We start from the raw sequence: 21,491 nt of genomic DNA on the forward strand, positions 1-21,491 counted from the left end.
AAAAGGTTTTCTATACAAAAACTTGATTCCGATCGTTCAGTGTGTATGACTGCTATATGCGATAGAGATCCAAAACCGGCGGTTTCAACAAATGAGCAGCTTCTTGATTAAAAAAAGGCATATACGAAATTTCACAGCGAGATCTCGAAAAATAAGGTACTAGTTAATATATCTTGTATATGCTTGCAACATAATATGCTTGTTTCCAATTCTATGCACACCACAAAAATTTGTATGTGCAGCAGTATTTCCTCACAGATTATAGCAAATTTGTTCACATCCCTTCAGCTCTTACTTAAAACGTTTCCAAAGGAGTACACTCAGCGTCAGTAACGCGAGGCGAACACAGGCGCTCATGAGTGGAAAATTGCATTTTATATGCTCATAACTAAAGCCAGCAATTGCTGCTTGTCTGGGTATGTGTACGCGTAGACTAGTATCAGCCAAAGTCACTGACGTTGGTGGGTTTGCGGTTGCTGTTAATTTCGTTGTTAATGCTCGGCTTGGGCACCTTTCTCCTGAAGGATACATAAATTTACACCACTTGGCGGCAATCGGTGCAGCAATCGCGCCCAAGTGCAGTATTTAGAGTGTCTACCGCAAACATCCATTGCGACTGCCGGTCCCGCCCTCAACAAAATGCATTAGTGCAGCCTCCTTTAGTTTAGCGATTTGAGTTTTTTTTTTTCAACACAGACTGAAATCCTCTGGAACAAAGTTTTTGTTTTGAACATTCGTGAGCGTCGAAACGACAAACTATGTTATGGAGTACGGCAAAAGTTTTCACTGCGGTTGTTTACTAATACTAAGCGATTGATATTGTGAAATATTTCGTTCCCTTAAATTCAAAATATGAGGTCCTTCAAAAATAAAGAATTTATTAAATTGAAAGTTTTCTTTAGCACAGTTATAATGTGAATTCAAAACGCAAGTCCCATTGGCAGAAAACTGGGACAGTTGATTTCCCCAACCTTCTCTTAAGGCGAATTTTTCATTCCCAAAATCATAGCGCACAAAAAAGAACAGGTAAAAATCACTTGGTTTCTGGTCCGGATTATAAGGGGATACATAAAAGCTGAGCGGTGCTTCTGGCAAGTCAATATCGACTCATGCTGTTTTTCCGATGGAACAACCAATTATCGACAACGCAGATGCAAAGCCGGCAATCTCCCTAAACACATACTGTACAACTAAGAACTAAATGTTCTGACCATTAATTCTAGCTTGGCCACCGTTTTCGTCGGCTCAACTCGCTTTGACCACGACCCTTTGCGCTAGACGATGGCATAAGGTACCAGTAACCATTCGCTTCAGAAAGGTATTGATTTTATTGTGCAACAGCAGTGATTCGGATCATAAGGTTTAACTTATGTAGCTTTTATACATCCAGCTTCTTTTTGTATTATGCCTTTTTTAAATGGGTCCGCGACAACAAACATTATCAAACTTTTTAGGAATCCCCTTGAAACTGGCAGTCTTTGACTGCCTATAAATCCGTTCCGGTTCAGATGAACGTGAGAACATATGATTAGACCTGTCTAAACAACTCGCAATTTTGTAAAGATTTACTTCTCGTACTCTTGGCAGTTATAATACTCACGAGTATAGTGCCAATTCAATTTCAAATCGTTGAAACACTTATATAGTAAGGCTGATATGAAGACTAATGTGAGTTGCAAGGAGTGAATGAAAGAAATGTTGGGACAATGTAATGTAATATTTAAGAGAGATTTTGTGCTCAGATTCAATTCTCCAAATCCCAGTTAAATTTTAATTTTCACTGTTCGATGATTTCGTTTCTGAGTAAATGGTTCAAAATTTCGAAAAATTGGGTTAGTAGACCCTACCGAGATAATCGTTCAATCCATCTCGAGCTTGTCCATTACTACTATCCACACTCTTTCTCACCAGCATTATTTTAAGGTCTTTTTAGTTTGCTATTTCGAAATCTAAGTGTTTTAGTTGACTAAAATGCCAAGGTCAAAGAACTCTAGCAGGATTTCCTGACATTTCGAATATACAATTTTGTTTCAAACTTACAAAAAAAAAAAAAAAACCCCCGCTGAGCCGAACGAATTGATGCAACCAACAAATTTCCATAACAGATGTTTGTATGAGTGGTGTGCACGATTTAAAAATGCTGGCAGGGAGCCAAATAACGACCAAAGGCTATGTCGGCCAGAAACTAGTAGACAAAAAAAAAAAAAAAAAAAAAAAACAATTTCGGTTGCACTGAAACTATAATACCCTTCATTGCAACGTTGATCGATCAGTTTGTATGGCCGATATATGCTCCAGTAATTTGATCAGAACAAATTCTTCGGAGAGTGCACCGTTGCTTTGAGAAAATATCGTATTCGTTTTTCAAACAAGCTAATCGTACAGTTTGTATGGCAGAGAAGATGCAAAATTTTAGATCCATATTTCAAAAACTGAGGGACTAGTTCGCATATGTACAGACAGACGGCTGGACAGAAGAATATATTAGGTTGTCAAAAAAGTCTTGCTGAGAGCGCGTAGTTCTAGTTTTATTCATGCTATACCTTTTTTAAAGCTCATTTCACGCTCTAACACGTGTTCAATCGATTGTCGTTTCTTTTAAGTCGTTCGTGAGTTATAGCGTCGTAAATATGGAACAAAATAAAGAGAAAATAAGGCATATTTTACAGTACTACTACGATAAAGGCAAAAATGCATCTCAAGCCGCCAATAAAATTTCTGCAGTTTATGGACCCGATTCAGTTCCCATTTCCACCGCACAACGATGGTTTCGACGTTTTCGTTTTGGTGTAGAGGTGGTCGAAGATGCGCCACGCTCCGGAAGGCCTGTCGTCGAAAATTGCGATAAAATCGCTGAATTGGTCCAAAGAGACCGGCATAGCAGCAGCCGTAGCATCGGTCAAGAGCTGAGCATGAGTCATCAAAAAAAAAAAAATTTATGAACAATTGAAAATTCAATAAAAATACCGCAAGACAAGTTTTTAGACAACCTAATGTGGATAAATGGACTGAGCTCGCCATGCTGATCATTTATATAGTACATATATTAATAGGATCTCTGACGTTTCCTTTTGGGTGTTACAAACATTGTGACAAACTTAATATATCTAGTTGAGGGCATTTAAAGAATTTTGTCACGTTAACCACACTTCGTATTTTATATTTACAAGACAGAAAATACACCAGGAAAGGAACATTTGATCATGATATCCCAGCCATTCATGTAACCATAACCGGGGTGCAGAAAAATATTCCTATAAACGACAATTGTATCTATATATCATACTAGCATTCCGATTCTTAATTTGATTTTCTAAATTATAATACTTAATAAAAAGTGTCAGCAATTTCTTTAGAGCATACTGAGCGGATTGGTGTCATAAAACATTTATTGTGACTCAAACTCATGTATCTGTGTTAATCCAAAAGAATAGTGCCAGTGAACTACTGAAGCTCACCAATTCCTCATAGACAATAGAGTTCTTTGGTGAAATAGCTAAAAATCTCCACTTAACTTGTCGTTTAACAAAGAAGAGTTTAGAGTTAAAAGTGTGCTACTTAAAATTAATCCGCAACTACACTCAACGACTTGCTTCTTTAAAGAATATAAGTACGTACATATATATGTATAATTCGCGTTAAATCCGCTGAATTTGTGTCGCTAGCGTTGAATGTCACATAAAGTGGTGAAAAGCGCGATTTCATAGCCATATGCACATTCATTGCCAACATTTCAGCTTTTGACATAGACATGTCAGTCATTTCTTATGTAAGAGTATGTGTGTATGTCAGTATATATATGTAGGTCAGTCGCCAAGCCCCTAGCATAGTTTTAAGCTACGTATTTGCTATTAAATTCTTTAAAGCCAAAGTATGCAGGCATCAACTTTATAGCTCGAAAGCTTTTAATGTGAAAATAGTTTTAGTGGCATGAAAGCATTGTTGGCTTTAATGAAATAAAATAGGTACCTTTCCAACTTTTCCTTCAACGCTTGTGTTAGTGTTGTTGACCGTGTATTGGTGCGTAAAAAGTAAATTAGCTTGCTAGTTTTGTGACTTTCTCTCTTTTTAAATTTTTCGACTCGCCTGCTCAGCAAATTTGCATAAAAAGTTTCAAACTGAAAAAAGTTAGTTAGAAATTGTGCTTTGCCATGAATGTCTGAATGTAGTTTTGAGTTTAATTTTCATTTAGTTGTGATTTTCAACAATTCGGAATTTCTTAGTTTTTACAGTAATTGATGCTCCCTTAAATTGATAAGTTTAGAATAATATCGTTTCAGACATGACTGTCCTTTTTATCTATAAAGCTATAACTACAATTGTATGGTATGACACAATTGATTGGTAGCACTTCAGACATTATTGTCAAAATACGAAAAAACTTTTTCGATTATGCAATATTAAGTTTGCTACGAAATTTGTTACCCTCCGAAGGAAACGTCTCAGATCCTCTAAAGTATAAATATAAATGATTTGCGTGATGATTTGTGTGTTGAGCTGTGTAACTACTTACCTGAGCGGTCGGAAATCATACGTACTGTTTCGAGGACAAAGCTCTTAAGAAAAATCAAACAGGGATTACAGACTGAATCTCTTAGTCTTACTCTTCTCTAGCTAGGTTCTGCTTCGCAAAAACCATCCTTGCAGTCATTTGCTTGAAGCAGAGCCGCATAATAGAAACCTCAAGAAATCTTGCTTGCTTGTTATGGCRACTTCAAAAAAGTACGCCGACCTGACTTCGGGAGCAACAAACTTTAGCCAGGTACTGACCGCCATTCACAGTAGTGATATTAACACCTTCAGCTACTCCTTACTTTCTCTCAGTGATTAGTGGATTAGTGTACTTGTAGTTAAACCAGTCGAAACGAGGAGCTCGAGTAGAGAGTCGAGAATCTAAACTGGCCTTTGCTACCCTGATTTGCTAAATGTGTGTCCAGCGTGCAGGGAATCTCAGCATGACTCTGACCACCACTCTGAATGCCCAGCGAATCCCATTAAGCCAACACCTCTCTGCTTATGGTCCGCCCCGGCGAAACAGTACATTTCCTGATAACTCCGATGTCAACCAACCCGAACACTATCACTAAGCGGAAATTGAGAAAAGAAGCTGAGTTAAATTTAGTGTTTGTTTGACCGCTTTTTCAAGTATATAACCAAATTAACTAACCAAACTGACTAATCAAAGTCAAGATAATATTATATTTACAGAGGGAACTATTATCAGTTAGAACGCATATCCTTGGAAGCGACTTATATTATATTTAGGTACGTAAGCTTAGTAAAAAGTCATGGGTTTTGATAAGAAAATTTCTACCCACTCTTCGACACTACTCTTGTTGCGAAATTGACATTTTGCTCTACAATAGGCTTGAATCTTTTCGACTTCTATTCAATGACCATTGGCTTCAGTTCTGAGAATAAGAAATAGAAATTTCTGGCCAGATTCATAGACATGATCAATTTTCTCTTATTTTCATTGATCGGTTGATTGTGAGCTTGCCCTACTTTGAACAGATTTTTATTTTACCCAAATTAATTTTAAAAATATTTCCAATATATGAATTCCTCTACTATCTTAAGAATTTCAGATATCACGTTCTACTTAATTTAATAGTTATTCTCAAGCATACCTTGGATTTTTCTAGGTTTCCGCCCTTGTGGAGTATAATTCAAAATTGTAAAATTTATGAAAAAATAGTGTAAAGATATACGAAATATCATTTTACAATTGGATAATATTCATTTAATTCATGTTGCTCCACTAAAATATGTCTGCTATGCGCCAGTCACGTTTTCCATTTGCGCGCGCTGACACCACAAGCCGCAACTTAATAAAAGTGTCACTTTCGCGGATTTATGATGCTAATTAAATAAAATCAAATTATGCACATTGCTGCCTGCAACATTTCCATGCAAATTATTTGTAGGAGCAAGCCGAGCCAATGATTAAAACATGTATTACACAAACACACAAAACCATAGATCAAACGTCGCTCATACGCCCCGGCGGCTGTGCAGGTTCTCATAGTGCAAGTAGAGAAACATAAATTTCTGCAAGTGAAAGCGCGCATATTTATGGTGTGAAGCGAGTGGGAAATTACATAAATCTTCACTTCACTTTGTAATAGTATGCTTTTAACTGAAACATACACGTACATACATATAAAGATATCTTCGTTGCATGCGAATTACAATATGTTTGCGAACTTTATTTTTTATACATGCGAACCTAAAGTGATCACTTGAAATTGACCAAAAGAGGGTATGTAGGTAATTTGTTTGTTTTTGACGCTTGTGTGTGTTTATATACATATATCTTGTGCCACTACCTGTAAAGATACTCCCATTGTGTGTGCTTTTAAATTAACTTGCCCGCACAAATTGGATTATACACGCTACAAATAGTGTTTTTTTTTAACTCAGCTGATTGTGGGCGAATGCAATTTTTCTTTTAACATTTATTTTTTCTTTATCGAGTTTTGTTATTCAGGTTTATACATCCTTTTCCTGCCTGTACGCTACACATTTCTTGGCTAAATACACACAGCTGCAGACATCACACCAATATGTCGAGCAAAAAAGTGTATTGTTAATAAATGGGGCCAGTGAAAGAAGGTAAATAAATTCAATTTGCCGTCAACAAAGCAACAAAGAGCGAAATGAAGCAAACAAGCCAGTCAAATAGTCCTTCACAGCGCCTCCACCCAATAAAGTGAGCGAAAGCGCAAAATATTAAATTAAACTGCTATGAAGCTGTAGACTCTTATACTTTTACTATTGACTACCATTATTGCTGTTGTAGCCGCGAACACCTTGTTTTACCTGTGTGCCTTACATGCACTTGTTTAGCTGCATGTGCACCACGTCGTATGCGCAACTTTTGTCGCTTGTGTTCTTGCCTTACTTACTCACACCTATACATAGTTTGGCAGTCGTCGGCGGTGTGTTGTGTTATTTAATTGTGCAGCCGTCTTTCCTTTTGTTCGGTTGTTAATTGACAAAATTTACAGTTACACGTTTGTCTTATATTTGCACGTCTCGAGTGTCGAGTTCTCGTGCAGCAAATTTTATTTTATTTCATGAAAACTGATTTCAGACTGGTGGCGTTGTAGCGCAATTCTTAATTACAAGGATTTGTTTCCAGAGCAACGGGTTTGCTCTCTACTGTTCTTATTGGTTGCAAATTAAGAAAGTTAAGGCAGCTGCTTTGTTATTTACCGCTTTACCATAAAGAGTATTTAGCTCATTGGGTATTTGATTACGATAGGTTGATAGAGAAGTGGTATTAAAAATATATGTTCAGTTATAGATCAATTTACAATTTGAGGCAGGCGAAGATTACAGCGCGTACATGATCTTTTAAAAAGTGACTATCTAATTTTATTGAATTGGGTTGAAAGGAACGGATTATTTTCCTGGTAGAAAAAGCATTAGTTTTTAACTTAAAGGCTTTGTTTATATAATATAAAACATAATTTGACTGAAACTATTTAGGCCAAATATGCATCGTTGTATTGTCATTTTAAAAATAGGAATGGTAAATCGGTCAGTGAGGTTTTTTGGTTAACTATGTTAAATTGTACATGTTGCAATTGTTGCTTCTAGAGCATACTGCATCTGTGATATCAAAATTACCGCAATAGAATCAACGAAACTAAAATTTTGCGTTCCAAAGTAAACAGGACTTTAAAAAAATGGTTTTTTTTTGGCAAAATCAGTTTATTTTTTTCAAAATAGTCTCCTTCTGCTTCAACACAGCTTTTTGCACAGTCCAAAGCATGTCGAACGAGTTTAGCTCGTTGGCAGTGCAAGCCTTTGCAATGGCCTCTACGTCTGCACAACGCTTTCTTTCATGGGCAAGTGCATATTTCCGAAAAGAAAAAAGTCGCATGGTGCCATATCAGGTAGAGTGGTTAATGGTTAAAATGTGATTTTTTGTCAAATAATCGGTCACAAGCGTCGAATCGAATGTTGGATCGTCAGTGAATTTGTGTGGAACAAACCGTGTACACACCCTTCGTAAGCCCGAACTTTCGCTCAAAATGCGATAAATCGATGTTTTGGAGATGTTCAATTCCATTTCCATGAATTTCAATGATGACTTAGGCTTTTGATTGATTGACCCACATGTTGATCGTCATTTATGTTCTCATGACCAATTTGAAAACGTTAAAGGCACTTGTGAATTATTCCATTCCGTTCCTTCCATCAACTACTTCTTGATTTGTGTACTGGAAAATGAAAGAATCAACCAGGAAGTAGACGCGGTTGTAGTCCGATTTCGTTTATTTTATTTTGGCATCCCGAAAATATTACGATTTCGTGCGGCTTATGAGCCAGCGGCATCTTTACCGTGATATCGTGATGATAAAGACCGGCATTTTACTGTGCATGGGAATCACTACCGCTCAATGATAACTCAATATTTTTGGCCCGAATTAAATCATATGGACTTGGGCAATATGTGGTTCCAATAGGACGGCACCACAAGCCACACAGCAAAAATGGAATTTAAAAGTTTTTAGAAATTCTCTCAACGGTTACATGTGTTTTGAACAGCTATATATAGATGAAGTGTATATTTTATTTAAATTGTGCTCTAGTAAATGCCCTCAACTTGTACGGGTCATTATATGCGAGCAAAACATTTTATCACTTAATGCAAAATGCTCAAGACTTTCGCCAGCTCAATGAATGAAGTCTTCCCCGAATTGAGTTCAAAGTGATTTTTTCATAATGCAAATTGAATGCATCGCTTTGTCCGTACAAATGAGCGTATGACGCGCACAACAACAACAGCAAAAGTAACACCACAGTGATATCTTCTTATTTTTTTCACATTCACTTTCGCTGTTTTGCGAAAAATACTCAACCCACGGTGGCAAAGTCGTGCCGACACCAACGTCAATTAGGGCGTTCAAACAACTTAAAACTGAATTATCCAATTTAATAGTTACAACAAAAACACACACACACACATACATACCGAACAAGCTACTAATAAATAAATTTGCAAGTGTTGTTGTAAATCGGTTTGATTCTTTTTTATTATTGCGCGACTACAGCGTTTTCAAGCACATCCGGTCTGTGGGACAGTTGGGCACATAAATCAACGGCACTGCCATCGCAGTTATTCGGCGAGTGTGAGCTATGGCGGGCGGTTTGAAATTTACGGCTGAGGTCGTTAAACGATTTAGTGCATAGAAATATTAAAGCTTTGAATATTAATGTTATTATTAAAAAAGAGAGAAAAGTAAAAAAAAAAAAAAAATTCAGCGAGCGAAATATTTTAAAAAATTCGAAAAATAATCGCAAAAGTTTAAATTTTAACGTTAAACATATGATAGTGTTCGTCAAAGTTAACGATCTTTAAGATCCATTCAAGCGACCTTAGTGATTTTCCCAAAAAAATTATATAAAGCAACAAGCAATCTATATATATATATATATACAACCGACTTTTATATGGCCGCAACAACATTTTCTTGTTCCAATTCCACTTGCAGCACCTACAGTGACTCGGCAGCCGCGTCTAGTGAAACCTTAGACGCCGCTTCGGTCGTCTCACCCACCATGGCCGCCGCGCCGCCTGCCGCCGCCGCTGCCACGGCGAGCACATCGCTCAGCTACCAGGACGAACAACAGCCGCCACAACATGTGATGCGTGCACACCTCAGCAGTCATCATCACTATCACCTGCCGCACCAGTTCCAGCATCCACATCATCAAAATCATCACACACACGGTGGTGTGCCCGTAGCTACGCCCACAGTGCCCGCCAGCTATGCTGGCGCACAACATCTGCTGCACCATCACCACAAAACGAGTCCCTACAGCAGCAGTGCGATGGATGAGGATAGCAGCGGCAGTGTGAGCGGCATGAGCGGTCCAACGCCACCAGCCAAACCGCCACACACACAAGAACGTCATTCGCCGCCAAGCAATGGCGCCACCGCAGCCACTATGGCCACTTCTAGTGTCCTGCTGGTCGCAGATGCCGCTGCTTCAAGTGTTTCGGTGTCGCCGGGACGCTTGGCCAGTCGTTCGGGCTCTCATCATCGTGTCACCATTGATGAGTCGAATATAGCAACGTCGTCAGCGTTGAGCCATCAACTGGATGTTAGAGGTGGTGAAGGTGGCGATGATGGTGATGCTGGTGGTAGTGGCGGTGGCGGTGCAGGCGGTTCGGGTCCACCGTCACCCGGTTCATCGCATCGCCGTCTCTCCTCGGCGCTTGGTGATGATCGACAGACAGGGCATTTAGCGTTAATGTATCATTCGCATCAGTTGACCAGCTACCCGGTGTTGCCAGCCATCAAGCGAACGCATCGACCGTCATTCATATATCCACCAATGCCGCGTGTCAGAGCGTAAGTACACCTTAAATTTGATTTTATATATATGTATATTTGAATCGTATGCTCTCTAGATGAGGCTAGTAACTGTATATATTCTATTTTTCGATAACATCTCAGTTATTTGCATTCGCGGTGAAATTGTTGTTAGCACTCTTTTTCTGTTATTTTGACCCGTAGTGTCCCATGGTAGTTAAAACTGAGAACTAAGTGTCATTTTTACCAAGTAGTTTAGGTTAGATAAATAGATTAATTTTTCATGAAGTCACGAATAATCCCATTTGGACAGCTAGAGACTCCTGTCCGCTGTGATACTCGGAACCCCTAGTTATGGATCAAAGGTCTTCAGCTATACGTCTAGAGGCTGCCGCAAATTTATTGAGATGGTTATATCAATTCTACGTTTGTAGAAAGTATGGCAACCCAGATGATTAAACCTTAATCCAGCGAAAACTGTACAGCAGAGAAGAAAGTGTCTGATTGTGTCCACCATCCTCTTTGCTACCTGGACAAGTGGCGTTCTCCAAAATCTTTAGCCTAACCGCGTGAGTATTAATGGGACAGAATCTAGTTGGCATATCTATCATTGCGGCGATGTGAACATTGCTAAAGCAAATAATGGACCTTCTAAGTTTCATTCGGAGCCAGATGTATTGCCAACGGCCATAAACCACATAAATTTTCCTAACAAAGTTTAACGATTTGTAAACGAAGTTGAGATATGTGCTATATCCATAATGAAATGCCAAACAATATTGAAGAAAAATAATATGACAGCTTGACATGACTCCCGCGTGATCTGTGAATAAAGGCTATTGGAAAAAGTACCCCTACTTGGATCAGCCGGTATGTCCCATCAAAACTTTTAGAGGCCGAACGTCATAGTTCCGGAAAAGATTTTTTGAAAATACATTTTTGGCTTGAAGATAATTTTTTGCTATGTTCTCTTTTATCTAACATTTACATTATTTTAGGTTTTTCGAAGTTCGCTGTGAACTAGTCCTTTCAGGATAGTGCGATGTTCTAAAAACTGGTCAAAATAATACTGCATCATTTTATAGTATGAAAAAGGGTTGTATTGTCTTCTCCAAATGTTTTTATTCTGCACATTTAAATTTTTTAGTGCTACTGGCTTCTATTTTCTGACGAATGAGCAAAACCCTTACCAAACCATGTATGAGTATTTTCCCTTCACTTCTTTTCACTTCTTCGTATTATTAATTTTCCTTAACTTTTCCAAATCGTGTAGTCAACTTTTTGGCTTGGAAACTTCACTGTCCACTAAAATGTTATCAAAATTGCATAACAAGACCAACTTGATATTTCTTATTAGAGTATTTCCTGTCACCTGCTACTTTTCCTTTCCCTTTTATACTATTTCGGTTGTGCTTTCATATTTGTTTCGAAACATTTATTCATTAAGTTTGAAATCTCTTCCCAAAGCATTTGCATAAATACTTTATCACCCTATTTTTGATCTGGAAAGTTTTTCACAGGAAAACAAACACAAATTAAAGACTACAGAAAAAACTATTATCGAATATTTTTGCATGTGGTTTTAATTAAAAAAAAAAAAAAAAAAAGTGTTAAAATGACCATCAATAACAAATCTATCAAAACTTTCGCGTTTACTATGAAACTAATACGTAATCATTGAATTTAGTGGTCGGAAAGCCAAGTGGTGTTTAATATCAATTTTTGTCATTCGAACCACAAATGCATTGTTCTCTGACTGTTTTTTCATATAAAAAGTTAAGCTAATCAGTAGAATATACATTCATTTTAATGAAAAAATATGAACTGATTTTTGCAAGTTCAATTTTGACTTAAGTATTTCGTGCTATTCAAATGTAATCAATGTTTAATGGAATCAATACAGTCAAAAATGTAGAGAGAAAAGGCTTTTTAAATTTGAAGTTCAAACCGTAAAATATCGATTAAAATACATTGAAATCTCTGAACATTTGTTGGGTTTTCATTTCAACAAAAGCATTTGCAATACAATTTCTTCCAATTACATACCAGGTTGTTCAAAAAGTTTTGTCGTTTGATAAGAAAAACATAATCTTATGATTCGAAATACACTTTCTTATTCAGTATAATTTCCCTAAACTTTAATACGTTTACTCCAACGATCCTCCAATCTGTGGATCGCATCCCTGAAGTGAGAATCTGGAAGGTCTGCAAAACACGTTTCAACTGCCATTATGACCTCTTCAATTGATGAAAATGCTTGCCCCGTTTTTTTCTTCTGTGAACAGGGTCTTTTCACACGAATTTTTCCTTCAGCTGGTTAAAAATGCCCAAAAATAATATTCAGAATTAATTGTTTTACCAGTTTTCAAGTAATCCACTAACAAAACTCCTCTTGCATCCCAAAAACTGATGCCATAACCGTCTTTGCCGATTTCCGGACACGAACTCCTTTCGGAGCCGAACAACCAGTTTCACACCACTCTTTAGCCTTTTGTTTTAATTCAGGATCATGGTGATAGACCCAAGTTTCATCCATACTTATTAATCGACTCACAAAATCCACTTTATCCTTTTTAAAACGCTCCAACTGTTGCTGGGAAAGTCGCATTCCAATGTGCTTTTGTTCCATTGTTAGCGAATGCGGCACCCATTGTGCACACAGCTCTCTAAGACCAAAAATTTCAAATGTTACAGCAGTTACCTATCAAATATAACTCTACTTGAATTTAACATGACCTTCTGCTTATGAAATTCAAAAACTGACGCACAAAAGTATAGGAAAATTTTTGAAATTTTATCCATTCCATTTGTCACCTTAATTATTTAAAAGACCGATTCAAGATTTATTTTGGTATCAAAGTGAACCTTGATTACCTTTCAACTTATTTCCCATTGTTCCCTACAATTTGTCAATATCCAAATCATAACTTTCATGAAATCAAGTTTATTGGCCCTATATATGCATCTATATACCATTATCCCAAACAAAGTCCCTAATATCACGATGGCGGCAAATTCAATTAAAAGCGAATCATGCGCCTCGCTGCCTCGCTGCCTCAGACACAAAGGACAAATCCCACAAAATTGCTTCATCAATTTTGGAGAAATTGAAAAAAAAGACGAATTTTGTCAACTCAAAGCATGAAAAATGACTTACATGCACATATGTATGGATGTACTTGTATGTACATAGGTTGTATACCGAACTTATAATATTTCCTCAAACAAAAATTGATGTCATAAACATTAGCTCATGTATGAGGACCCAGCGACAAAAGTGCACTCTGTGTTCGTATGTCTTTTATTTTGTTCATTAAAGGCCGTTTAAATCTACAAGAAGCACGGAAACTCACGCTTTTGCTTTCACCAACTCACTTCTGGGCTTTTCCTTAAATTTCTTAATGTCTCCTTCTTAGTGTTGTCGCCTGCTCTGGACGTTCTTTGGCGCAAAGACAAATTGCTTTGTGATGAACTGCGAGTTCATAAATTTGACATGATGTTGAGATTTTGGCGCTCTACATATAAGTAATAAACATATGTATGTGTGCTAAGTAGAAAATATGATTCGTTATGGTTTATTAAAGTTTGAAAAGTGCAATTTTATAGACTTTGGCTTGATAATGTTAATAAATTGTAGGCCACAGAGAACGTACATGTTGTACGCTATTATGTAGTTAAAGGACTATGCTTGAAATTTAATAGCAATATTTTTTTATTAAAAAAAAAAATATATAAAAGATTTGCTTTAGTACGGCGACAGCCGCTTGATATGGTGATTAATGGTACACCCTCCCATTACGTTCTTTCTCAGTAATCGGCCAGCATTAAAAAACAAATGTTCTTGGCAGGTGATGCACATATTCGAATATATTTTCACATTGAAATTTCACATTTTGCTGATTAACATTAAGGTGCACTCTACAAAAATGTTCAGACCAGAGACTCAATAAAGCATCTGGCAAATATGTAAGGTGATGTGTGGTTTTCAGTGGGACAATATTTTTTTCCGAATTGATCTTTTTGACAGCTGTTACTTGATTTATACTCAATTTGGTTTGCCATTTCAATATATAAATATTTACTCCGGAACAGCGCTTCCAAATCGTGGAATTTATTATCAAAGTAAGTGTTCGATTCGCGCGACTCATCGCATACATAGAGGATAATGCACATCCTCAGAGACGAGAGGTCAAAAAACCTTCTGCTCTATGGACAGAAAAGAGTGCCATGATTAATGACTTTTGCGTACTTGAATCAAGGACTTTTGGTTTCAACCATTGAATTGAAGGAAACTTTTGGTCAGTGCATTATCTTGCGTCGTGAGCCTGTAGCTTCCAAGATTTTACACCACCGAATTATTATGTGTGGAGTTATGAGGCTTGACGGCTGCATCTGATGTGAAAGATCGTAAAATTGGCCATTTTTGGGACATAACATTGCATTATATTATTTCTTCTTGAAAACCACATGTCTGATAAAAAAGAAACATCCTTTTTCACAGGTTTGCTCAGAAATTTTCACATATTCTTTATCAAAAATAATCATAGTTTAGTGATAATTAAAAATATTTTTATAGGAATTTTTAAATTAGGTCTATTGAAAACAAGTCTAGTATGTTATCTACCAAAAACACAAACAATTGCTCTTTTTTTTGTTTTGTTACTGCGTGCAAAAAAAGTAAGACTTTTTATTTTAAATTTCGCTCGAAAGCTTTTTTTTTTTGGGTTGGTATGACTGTCAGTGATATCTGTGCCAAAAGTCACATCAAAATAATCATTAGCGACGACGAACCATGGCCAGGAAGGACGGCCATGAACATAGACTTATGATCAACAAGTCAAAGAATAAAAAAAAATTGGTGTTTGCAAATCGACAATTAACAGCCAGAGATCTTACAGCTATCGTTGAAATAGCGGAAGGATCAGTAAGAACCATTTGAAAGGATCATTTGGGCCTAAGAAAAGTTAAAGCGCGATTTGTGAAACAATACTTATCGACTGCCAAGATGTCATGAAAGTAATTACCAGGAAAAAGGCGATAAATCGGCCAAATATCGTGGTGATAAAGGTGAGCCGACAAATCGGGTTTTCTTCGATTATCGAGGTGTGGTGCACTCCGATCGTATTCGCTTTATTTAGCTCCGTACAACTTCTGGCTAATCAGCAAACTCAAACGACCGCTCCCGGGAAAGTCGTCAGTTTAAGACATTATTCGTGAATAGGAAATTTACTTTAATAACTGCCTCGAGGATTGGCAAATGCGTTAGCAAAAGGCAACTGTCTTGGGGTAAAGGAGGATTACATTGAGGGGACGACATAGATTATGAAGAGTAAATTAAGAATTTTTAAATTTTGAACAAAGTCCTACTAATTTTTTCTAATATTAGTCTTAGTAATTAAAGAAATACTATTTTTTATTTGTTCCGATATCTTTGCTGACGGGATTAAAAATGTTCATTTTTGGAACTGAATATAATTGAGGACCGATTTTGCCCAAATTCATATAATTATCTTTCAAACTTGCTAAAGTTAATATAATATGTTACTTTCGTTGTCCTACGGATTTTAAGGGTTGAATTAATTATTGAGGTAACCTCAGTTCGAGTTATATTTGCTCCATTTTGAGGGCTAAGCGATATAATGAAAAGGTTGGTTTTTCTTCCAAAAATTATGACCAAGAAAATTACAGAAAATTTGCAAACAAAGCAAATATTGACAATATTTCCCAAGTATGAAGTTCACCGATATTGTTACTGGCTTTATATAATACTCGTGCTTAAACTGTCGTTCCACTAAAAATAGCACTCACCACTCCCAGCTAAGTGTCTGAAACACTTTCACTTAACTCGATATCACAAATTTAAAATATATTATTGTATACATATTTCTACTAAGTGCAATCAGTGCTATCTCACAACGTTTAACAAATTGGATGCCTGCTCTCTACGAAAAGACACTCTAGCCGTTGTGGTCGGCGCATAATTGCCATTCTGTTTCTGGTAGTAGTTGTGGTGAGGCAGCAACTTGCAATTATCCACACATAACTGCATGGTTACACACACATTGAACCATTAATTAAGCGTTTAGAAACGTAATGTCTCAAGCGCTGCAACTGCAACCAGGAAATTACTTTATTTTGACATTCGCACTTGCCTCTATATATAGATATGTATTATATATGTATGTATATATGCAAGTGCATTTGGTTGGTTGTGCGTTGCGGTAAAGCGCAGCATTCATCTTATTTGATACATCTAATTCTCCAGCATGGTAGCAGGCTGCCTATAAATTTACCTCTATTAAAACGGCAAAACTTAACTGCACTATTATATTGTATAATACTATGCGGTTAAATAATAGTCACGCCTTTTAAATTAAACAAGAGTGAATCTTTCCTGAGGTKGTTTGACATTGCGAAGAAATGTTTTAAACTATATAAATACTAGATTATAAGAGAAAAATTTACAGTTCTAAAATATAGCAGTCGTAGTAAATATTAGAAAATTTGGAAACCCTTTGGCCTGACCTGGTCGGTAAACTTTTTTCTAAGTACTACTACAATATGTACCGAATCACACAAATGATAATTGAATCACCGTACATCATAAGTTCAAAATTCCTTGAAAAAATATTTCTCAGTAATTATTTTGCGTATATTGGTTAATTATCATTTGTAATCTTGTAATCTTTTTCTAGGTCCCCTCCTTTTTTTTTAAAGAAAAACCACAGAAACTTCACTACTTCTCAGTTGGTACATATCCGTTGAGTCCAATTTTTGATGGCTCCGCGTAGAATTTAGACTGCACATATCCCCACTGGAAGAAGTCTGATGTGCGACATACGATTGTGGATGAAATGAGTGCCCTTGAATCTCTACAGGTTGCTCTTCGTCCCGAATACGAAAAGTTTGCTTATTTCCTTACCCATGTCACAAATGAGACTCATCGTTAAACACAATTTGGCTCTTAGCTTTTGCACAAGCTGTAGTTTGTACGCTTTCAATTTAAGGTCTCCACGTAAAATGTGCCAAGTCATTCCATATGTCAGTTCGAGTTGCTACGAACATCGCCGAATCGGCTCTACACGGTCTTCATTTACACTGTCAGCTACGACTGCTATATTTTCTGCAATGCTTGCTGGGCGTGGTCTATTCGGTCGAATATTATCCAGTAATGAAGGCTGGGTCTCATAATTTACCAAAAAGTCTAGTAGAAAGAAATCCATTATTTTTGACGTAAATTGAATGATTTGTTTAGTTTAGTTATGGTTTTTTTTAATGTAATGTAAATTCACCTAAAAATTCTCCACCTTATTTTCAAAAAATGAAAAAACCTAACCAGGAACAGATAATAATAGCGTGGATTTAGGTCTGGACTATGAGATGGACGAATAAGAACCTTCCAACCGAGAGCCAGTATCTACTGGCGAGTCACTACACGCCCTAATGCAACACCTTTCTTATTGTCTAAAACTGTCCGTTTCTGGGATTTTTCATCTTTCAAACGATCCAATTGTTAGCAATACAGGCCCCAATCACATCTTTCCTGATCTTTAGTTCTAGCTTGGATTCCATTACTAATGCTTTCGCTTGACGTTGTCGTTAACTCCTGTTGAGTCACTTTTCATTATCATTAAGCATACGCTTCAGAAATAGATCGATTTTGTTGCGATTCGTCAGCGATTCCCAGGAGAAACAGATGAAAATTTGGTCCATGGCGTTTTTTTTGAGTTAGCTGGTGTTGGAAGAGTGAACTAAGAACGYTGGTTATTCAAGACTTATTTTACAAAATGGATTTCATGTTTCAGTAGTTATATATGTTACATATACAATATAGTGTATTCATATGGAATATATAACTTATTCGTATTACATTTTCGGACAAAGCCCTCTTAGGAAATATATTACTTGTTACATTTGCAACAGCTGGTGTGGCATCCATACATTCAGCATTACTTTACAAATTTACCTCTTACTAACTTGGTAAATATTTGACAAAAAAGTTAAAATTCATGCAAATATAAGTTTTCGACTAAAACTACAAAAATTAACTAGTTATTCTTTTGTTATTAGTTTTTTCTTAAAAATTAATATCAAATACAAATTTTTTTTATAGTGTATCACTTATTTCTATTTGCGCTTATCCGCACTACCCTTTGCTCTTAGCAATAAATTTTCAACTGCGCTCTGTCCCAGCATTTAGCCCGACATGCAACGTTTTCTCTCATCACGCTGCACATTTACATCATTGTTGATCTTTCCTTTTTTCCTTTTAACGAGTCATTATCTACGACAGCCTCCAAGTACACATATGTACTAGTATATAAGATATCCAACGTTGTTTTAGGATTAGTCGTCGACTGCTATTTAATGAGCTTCAGCGTTCCGCCGTTGGTTAACACCGCTTTGTAGACACACGCCATCAGCTCTCTTTCGCCATTAGCTCTTACTTTCGATGATAATTAGTAACGTTAATGTATAAGTAGTTGTGAGCGAGTAGTTGTGACAGAGTAATATTACTTTGAATGTTTGTGTTAATGGTACGATGGTGGTTAAAATAAGTCTGTAACGTTTTCATTTCGTATCTTAATTTTTTTTTAAATAATTATGTTTTACAAAATTTTCTACGATTTTAAATTTATGGTCGATCTGATGTCTGGAACAGAAAAGGAGAGGCATGTTTGACTTTTTAGGGGTTAAAAGGATTTATTTCTATTCCCGTCAAACTAAATACTTCCTATGTCCCAAACAAACTGCATTTTTAGACTCTGCAACCTGTTGCTACACTCTCTGCGACATTCAAAAGGGCTTAAGTCTAGCAAAGGGCTGGTGTAACACGCTAGGGCTAAGTATCAACCCGGCTATACCGCGAACAGATTTTGTTGGATTTAGCTCATCTGGAAATATCCATACAGTTTAGTGCTGTCATGATGTCAGACGTGTTTCGGAGGGCCGCTATCGTATGTTGCTAACATTTGTCTCGACCATTGACATGACCCTGATTTTGAGTGATTGACCAAATGTGTGGGATTGCCTCAATCTGAGGTGAGGTCACATGACGATCTTGCAAAATCGATTTGCGTTCAGTGTGAATAGTTTCTAGAACCATAACTGATTTAGGACGACCTTCACGAAATTAATATTGAAGTAATTTACACCATCATTAAGCACCGGCACTTGATGGAGTTTCATTACCAAAAATGGAATCATTGATGCATTGTTTCTGAGTTAATCCACATCGATAATTGTTGGAAAAAATTTCGTCGAGAACAACCGTGAACTGTGAACAAAAACATAGCGCTCGTATATCAAAAGTTCCGAGTTGTATAACATCAAAACTTTAAAAACTATGGTATGGTTGCCAAATCCCGACAAAGCAAAGGCAGCCCTTGTCTAAGTTATATTCATAATATGTATGGAACTATCTACATGCACTTTTATTTAACCATTTACCCATGAATTTTGCTTCAATATGTTTAATTATCCATCGTGAAAATCCCTGTTGTTTTCTTCGCTTGTCCATCAATTCATCACTCGTGTGTGTTCTTCACTTAACAGGCACCTGTAACTAACCATCGGCATATTGCTTCGATGAACAATACACTTGACTTACATATAGACGTAAATACGTGTATGTATATAAAAGCTCATGCTTGGCATATTAACTTCCTTTAACACTCGGTGGCGTCGTAACTGTCACTTACTCCCATATACCGTTTTCGTCTGCCAATTAATAGTTGGTTTGTGGTAGTGTTTGCTGTTGTTGCTCGTTATGCTGCGGTTAAGTGCGGAAAGGTGTTCACCGAAATAAACCGCACGTTTCCTATTATTTTCCGAAGCGGAGAGCTTTGGAAATGGGGTTAAGCATTGCTCCTTTACATACATATGTATATGTATATGTAAGTTCGTGTGCCCACCTTTATTACATTAGTGAGGTTAATGCATAATTTATGAATTTGAGTTTAATCTTCGCTTGCTTTAGGCAAAACCTTGATTTGCACTTGATTTAGAGCTCTTAAGAAGCAGAGCTTACTAACGACGCGAGAGTGTATTGTGAATAATGGAGCGACAGATAATATCGGCTTCCTGTGATGCAAACATATTTTTCAAAAATTTCAAATAAAGTTTCTAATTAAGGAATAAATACCAGATAGGTCACTTAATTGAAACCCGCAGCTATTGTTTTTATTTTATACTTACACACACACCGCAAAAACAAACAATATCCAAGGTGTTGGAGCACATTCTGACAAAGAACTAAAACAAAATTATTGCTTTACTTACTATTTATAATAACTTAAATAATATTTATTTTCATGATTTTAGAGACAAATTTTTATCTCTCTTCCAGTGGTGATGCCTTGGCCACACTCTTCTCCGCATTGTATGGCAAATTATTGGTGGTAATGGGCATCGCATTTCCAATGGCTGAAGTCATATCGACTTATATACCACCTTCCTTCTATGAGGTAAGTAAATTTGTGACGCAACCACATATTAATAAACTTTCCATACAAATTTTTCTCTCAACATATATTTGCTCGAAGTATGGTCTACTTTTCTGGCTGGCCACAGTTTTCGGAGCGAATTCCAGTAATACGGATGAAAAAAGCTTTTCCCTGAGTGACGGAGCAAATTCTTGTGGACAAATTTTTGAAATCGGCTGATTGATCTTTGAAAAAACAAAAACAATTAAAATCTAATGACAACAATTGGTTCAAACTGCATTTGCTTAACAGGATTCACCTAAATTTATGAAATAAAATTCAGGTTAATGCCACTGATCATGGGGAAAGCCCCTTTGGTTGAAATGCTGAAATTCGTTTATCAGCTTATAAGAAACTTGTGTTTAAAATCCACTAGTTACTCTTGAGCATTTTGCATTTACGCAATGAAAGCTATATCTAAATATATAAAATGAAACTCCAGGTAATACCCTGGATCACAGGGCAAATTACAGTGGTCGAATTTACGAAATTGGTTAAGTGGATTTCGAAAAAAGTGTATTTAAAGTCCACTAGAATATGAAGCTAATTTGCCCCTCAGCATATGCAGCATCTTTCTGCACCGACACACAAACTTCCGGCAAACTCGCAAAATTAAAAATCACAATTTTCGTGCATTTTCGGTTTCTGAGCACCAGGCGACCAGAAGCATGGAGTA

At 36.7% G+C, this 21,491-nt stretch overlaps 1 protein-coding gene across 3 annotated transcripts in view; it reads left to right on the forward strand.

The window, feature by feature from the left end:
* Positions 1–21,491, forward strand: part of LOC108977329 (protein PRRC2A) — a 125,272-nt gene that overhangs the window by 86,642 nt on the left and 17,139 nt on the right. For all 3 annotated transcript variants that reach the window (XM_018946947.1, XM_018946946.1, XM_018946945.1), the window contains 2 exons: positions 9,507–10,370; positions 20,680–20,797. In XM_018946947.1, coding sequence (XP_018802492.1) covers positions 9,507–10,370; positions 20,680–20,797 — 982 coding nt within the window. The remainder of the gene's footprint in view (positions 1–9,506; positions 10,371–20,679; positions 20,798–21,491) is intronic.

This window comes from Bactrocera latifrons, unplaced genomic scaffold (genome assembly GCF_001853355.1).
Source record: "Bactrocera latifrons isolate USDA-ARS-PBARC rearing strain unplaced genomic scaffold, ASM185335v1 scaffold_87, whole genome shotgun sequence".
NCBI classification, from domain to species: Eukaryota; Metazoa; Arthropoda; class Insecta; order Diptera; family Tephritidae; genus Bactrocera; species Bactrocera latifrons.